The sequence below is a fragment of the Bradysia coprophila genome, unplaced genomic scaffold, assembly GCF_014529535.1.
Source record: "Bradysia coprophila strain Holo2 unplaced genomic scaffold, BU_Bcop_v1 contig_151, whole genome shotgun sequence".
In the NCBI taxonomy this organism is placed as follows: domain Eukaryota; kingdom Metazoa; phylum Arthropoda; class Insecta; order Diptera; family Sciaridae; genus Bradysia; species Bradysia coprophila.
In genome coordinates, this window is record NW_023503423.1 from 3342003 (window position 1) to 3347673 (window position 5671).

Here is a 5671-nt window from a genome sequence, read left to right on the forward strand (position 1 = left end):
ATTATTCATTCACGAGCCAAAATATTTTTTCGAATATCTTTGGTAATTCTTACCAGAAACGCTTCCGATCGCAATATTCCTTTGTTTTGGTTCATCTGTAATTACTGAGGTCTGACGTCCGTCGCAACAACAATATCCAATTTATTTATTTCGCAATATTTTTTTTGTTTACATTTTGACATGTGAAGGTTGGTCACACTTGCTCATATTTGGAAAAAGTTGGATCATGACAAGTGGACCGCCAGCAGCTTTCAGTGGGTTTTGAACTTTTGTTTTTTACACGTTGGCACACTTACAGTTGTCAAATTCAAGATTTTCATACGAAGGTCACTCAGATTGCTTGGTGAAAAAGGACTCTACCTCGCACAAATTCAATTTCTTGGCATTATACTTTCTGCAACATAAAAAAAATCAAAACCCACTGAAACAGTGTTTTCACCTACGTAGTAAACACAAACTTGTCGAGCCAATCTCACTCTATAGACTTATGTAAGTCATAATTTTTAAAGTTGACCTGAACCACTGACCAAACTTCTACCTGATATACAAATTTTAATTCATTCCTTAAAAAATTAAAAATAACATTTACTTTACTAGGGACGTAATGTCTGGTACAGTAATCTACTAAAAATGATTAAGGTTGAAATCAGCCTGTTTCTTTAGAGGTTTGAAGCCAGTGACCAATAATAAATGAAACCGAGTGGTAAACGGTTTTTTATGCACTAAATGTGTAGATTTTGACTCGAGACCGTAGGGTGACTGATAGGTGTGAGTGATATTACTGTTTTTACACTACAGTCACTCGTTTTTAGTCCCTTTTCAGTTACTTTTTTAATTCAAAATAATAGTGAATTTACCAACTATTTTCGGAAAAATCGCTCACTTATTCACTCTTTTCGCAAGAAAAATCACATGCCGCTCTGGGGCTGGGAACCAAATATTTTTATTCGAAGGTCATTTCGAAATGTCAAATTTCATTCACAGAAGGCAACTTTTAGGTTGACGAAAAATTTACAAAGCAATTTTTTCACGTTAAGGTTATGTTCATCTCTGTGGATGAAATTGTCGGCGTTCGTTTTGTCAAAGATCGGATTTACAGTTATTTGGAACAAAAACCTAATTGTCAAACGTCATCCATAAGACATAGCCTCATCAATATGAAAACCGATCTCTATGGATGAAATTCTTGGAACGAATCAATACTAATCAAAATCCGGTTTTATGTAAAAATAATTTTTTACTGGAATGCTATGTCTGCCTGCCGAGTCAAGTATTGAGTAAAATATACGATTTTGACTGAAGAAATGTTTCAAAATTCTAGCACTGCTCTATACTGCATAATTTCTACATGGAATCCAAATCTAAGCGATGTGGAATTAAGTGACCTCAAATAGTTCCTATTTTGGCTAACTGCTCCCACCAATATTTTGAGTATCATCATTTCGTTGAATGACATAGATTGGCCTTAGATTGGGTGTTATAAGTAATAATATTTATCCCAACTCATTCCGAGGCTATAAACCGTAATCCCAAGTTTCCAGCCTTGGATTAATTTGAACTGACATGACGTTACAAATTTACGTTTTTCGTATTTACGGCAGCTAACGTTTGTTTGTTTGTTTTGTACGTCTGACAACACTGCCATCAGTCATTGCATTCAATTACAAGTTTACGATTGACCAAAATAATCCGGGATAAAGACATAGACGGCCCGTTCTTCATTCAACCGATTAATTGCAAAATAGTTTCACTTCAACAGATTATTATCCAAGAAAAGCAGCAGTAATGGTAAGTCGAAAAATGTTCACGAACCCAACGTACAAAATGCAATTCATCAAAGTGACAATTGTGCGTTTGAGGTTATGTGTCGGAAGATTTGCTTGGTCATTGGACGAGAGTAAAGAAATAATTTCGATTTCTCTGCGAAATGTGTAGGCTCGCCGGTACGATTCCAGAACGACGATATTCTCACCGGAAGGTCGACTTTATCAAGTGGAATATGCAATGGAAGCAATATCCCATGCAGGCACTTGTCTCGGAATTTTAGCCGAAGATGGAATTCTGTTGGCTGCCGAACGTAGAAACACCAACAAACTGCTGGACGGAGCGATTTTTTCGGAGAAAATTTACAAATTGAATGAGTGAGTTGCATTGGCTGGCATTGGTGGAAGTGCTCTGTTCGGAATGAATATTTTTTCCCGTTTCCACAGTGATATGGTTTGTTCCGTTGCCGGTATCACGTCGGACGCAAATGTGTTGACCAACGAATTGCGAGTAATTGCACAACGCTACCAATTGAACTATGGCGAACCGATGCCGTGCGAACAATTAGTCTCGTATCTGTGTGACATCAAACAAGCGTACACACAGTACGGCGGCAAGCGGCCGTTTGGCGTTTCCATTTTGTACATGGGATGGGACAAACATTACGGCTATCAGTTGTACCAGTCCGATCCGAGTGGAAATTACGGTGGCTGGAAGGCAACGTGCATCGGAAATAATTCCGGGGTAAGGGAATGGAATTGTAAGACAACCACAACCAGGCTCTTGACGGAATTCAATTTCAGGCAGCGGTATCGATCTTGAAGCAAGAACTCAATGAAGAGCTAATCGAATTGTCCAAGGCACAGGATTTGGCCGTTAAAGTATTGAGCAAGACTCTCGATATGACAAAGTTAACATCAGAAAAAGGTCAGTGTCTGTCTGGTTGCAAGACGTAGATGATCCGGTTTTCATTTAATTTTAATTCTGAAAAAAAATCCATTTTCCCGTTCACGAAAAACAGTCGAAATGGCCACATTAACGCGAGAGAATGACAAAACGATCATCCGAATTTTGTCCAACGCCGATGTGGACGCGCTGATTGCAAAGTATGAAAAGAACGAAGCTGAAATCGAAGCAGCCAAGCGCGAGAAATTGGCACAGAAATCTTAGACGTGTTGCTATTCAGTGGCGTGGCGTTGCATTCAAATAACCGAATCGTTTACTAATAAATTTTCCAATTCTAAAGAAAATTCAGTCAGTTTTACGTGACGTTGCTGTGGGGTGCAGGGTGCATGAACTGCATTGGAACTTTTTACAGGTCTAAACAGTATGTCACGTTAACATCCTTGGAATGAGTAGACCTGATTCATATGAAACAAAAATTGACGGGCGAGCAGACCCCACCCCGTGTTTTTAGACCCGTACGAAGTACTGGGGTCTTATAGGTTTACGCATACGTTTGTAACACGTCGAATTGGACTCCCTGAGTAAGGGGAAACCTATTGTGGTTGTCTAGAGATGCCAAATCCGCGAAAAAAACATAGCTAACGCCGACCCGTACGAAACACCTATTCGTATCAAAAGCCTTTAATGTGAAACTCTTCATTTCTCTTACTTCATTTTCTTCTCTGCTGAAAAACTATTCTCCCTTTTAAATCACTTACATTATCCACTCTTTGCCTTGTTATCATATACAAATAAATTGCCGGAGGCAATATAGACAGCCCCGTCCGAAGTCAAATTTCATAAATTCCTATTTAAACAGCTATATACCGCTATATTTACCTATATTTCACTGTAAATAAACATTTCACAGAGGAATATGCTATTATATAGCTCTATATGCCTGTATATAGCTCAATATAGCTGTATATAGGTATATATAGATGTCCGTATATGGAATCCCTGAAACCCCACACACTTAACACATTATTTCCATGTTAACAGAAACTCTCTTAGTACCATTTTCCCCAAGATATATCACTTTTATTAAAATCCAATATGGCCGCCGGCAGCCATTTTGTTAGGAGACCGGAAATAGTACCGACGCTTTACATTCGTTAATACCTTTCAAACAAAAAAAAATTCATGAAATTCGGTCAAAATTTACTCGAGATATTGTCAAAATACTCCACGTTCACTGTACTTCCGAGTAGCCAGATAAGAGCTCACTCCAAGAGACCTAGCTCACGCTCCGGAGAACATAATTTCAAAAACGCTTTTTTCTCTGATTGGTACGGTCAATACCTATCTAATAAAGCTAAAACAGACGAAATATGTTTTTTGTCGATCGGTATTGTAAATATCTTTCATGCGATGTATCATTTACGAGTATAGCGTTTAAATGTCCGGAGATATCTTCGAAAAACCGTAAAGCACTTATTGGGCCACAGCTCGGGAGGGGTCCATCCAAAATCACTCATCTTCGAACTTAGCCTGTCTTTTGACATTACCAAACGGGAAAAAAAAGAATTTTCAAAATCGGATGCGTTTTACTCAAGTTATCGTGCAGACAGACGGACGGACAGACAGACAGACGGACATTTTTTTTTCGCGGATTTGGCATCTCTAGACAACCACAATAGGTTTCCCCTTACTCAGGGAGTCCAATTCGACGTGTTACAAACGTATGCGTAAACCTATAAGACCCCAGTACTTCGTACGGGTCTAAAAATGTCCGTCTGTCCGTCTTTCCGTCTGCACGATAACTTGAGTAAAACGCATCCGATTTTGAAAATTCTTTTTTTTCCCGTTTGGTAATGTCAAAAGACAGGCTAAGTTCGAAGATGAGTGATTTTGGATCGACCCCTCCCGAGCTGTGGCCCAATAAGTGCTTTACGGTTTTTCGAAAATATCTCCGGACATTTAAACGTTAAACTTGTAAGTGATACGTCAAATAAAAGGTATTTACAATACCGATCGACAAAAAAAAAGTTTATGGAAATCGGATGACCGACTCGTGAGTTAGACCCCTTGGTGTGGAACAGGCACAGGGCGGCAAGCAGTTTTTGCTTGTAGGTCGGCCACATTTGAACATATTTCGTCTGTTTTAGCTTTATTAGATAGGTATTGACCGTACCAATCAGGGAAATTTTTTTTTATGAAATTATGTTCTCCGGAGCGTGAGCTAGGTCTCTTGGAGTGAGCTCTTATCTGGCTACTCGGAAGTACAGTGAACGTGGTGTATTTTGACAATATCTCGAGTAAATTTTGACCGAATTTCATGATTTTTTTTTTGTTTGAAAGGTATTAACGAATGTAAAGCGTCGGTACTATTTCCGGTCTCATAACAAAATGGCTGCCGGCGGCCATATTGGATTTTAGTAAAACGATATAAAGTGGGAAAAATGATGCTTAGAGAGTTTCTGTTAACATGGAAATAATTTGTTATGTTTTTGAATGAAATGTAAGTCAAATAAGGTCGATCCATTCCCATCCATCAATATTTCTAAATTGTCCCGAGCTTAAAGTTTCTTCGCCGTCTTATCGATTCGTTTTGGCCGATGAACGGCATTATAGATGCTCTGCGGCATGACCATAGAACCAAGCTTAATCCGCACTTCAATCCGGTGAGTAAACGGAGTAGTTTACGCTACATCAACATAGAAAGAGACGAGCGGAAGCATTATACCAGATATGTACACTTCGTGATACTGATGCGAATCGACTCGCAAGAATTGAATGGACTGGACACCTTGACGTGTTTTAGACCGACAGAGCCACCATATCTCTATCCCTTTGGCTTTTTGATGGTTTTAATCTTCGCAGACACGGAACTTTCTAGCAACAGTATTGAAAGTTATCGGACTAACATACTTCCTGTGTGCTCTAGATAGAATTACTTGCACATCCTGCCTCGTGTAGTGAAAGGTAAAGGGAATTTTCAAATACTTTTTCGATTTTTGTG

At 39.0% G+C, this 5671-nt stretch overlaps 1 protein-coding gene across 1 annotated transcript; it reads left to right on the forward strand.

Moving 5' to 3' along the window:
- The first annotated feature begins 1620 nt into the window (after positions 1–1620).
- LOC119074494 (proteasome subunit alpha type-4) lies at positions 1621–3009 on the forward strand. Its single transcript, XM_037180646.1, has 5 exons — positions 1621–1788; positions 1936–2141; positions 2211–2508; positions 2568–2691; positions 2786–3009. Exons 1-5 carry the CDS (start codon positions 1786–1788, stop codon positions 2932–2934), a joined length of 780 nt encoding a protein of 259 aa, XP_037036541.1. The 5' UTR covers positions 1621–1785; the 3' UTR covers positions 2935–3009.
- The last annotated feature ends 2662 nt before the right edge of the window (positions 3010–5671 follow it).

Coding starts and splice junctions, on each gene's coding strand:
- LOC119074494 (XM_037180646.1), top strand. Junction 2,142..2,210: donor AAAATTTACAAATTGAATGA/GTGAGTTGCATT, acceptor CCGTTTCCACAG/TGATATGGTTTGTTCCGTTG. Junction 2,509..2,567: donor GCATCGGAAATAATTCCGGG/GTAAGGGAATGG, acceptor ATTCAATTTCAG/GCAGCGGTATCGATCTTGAA.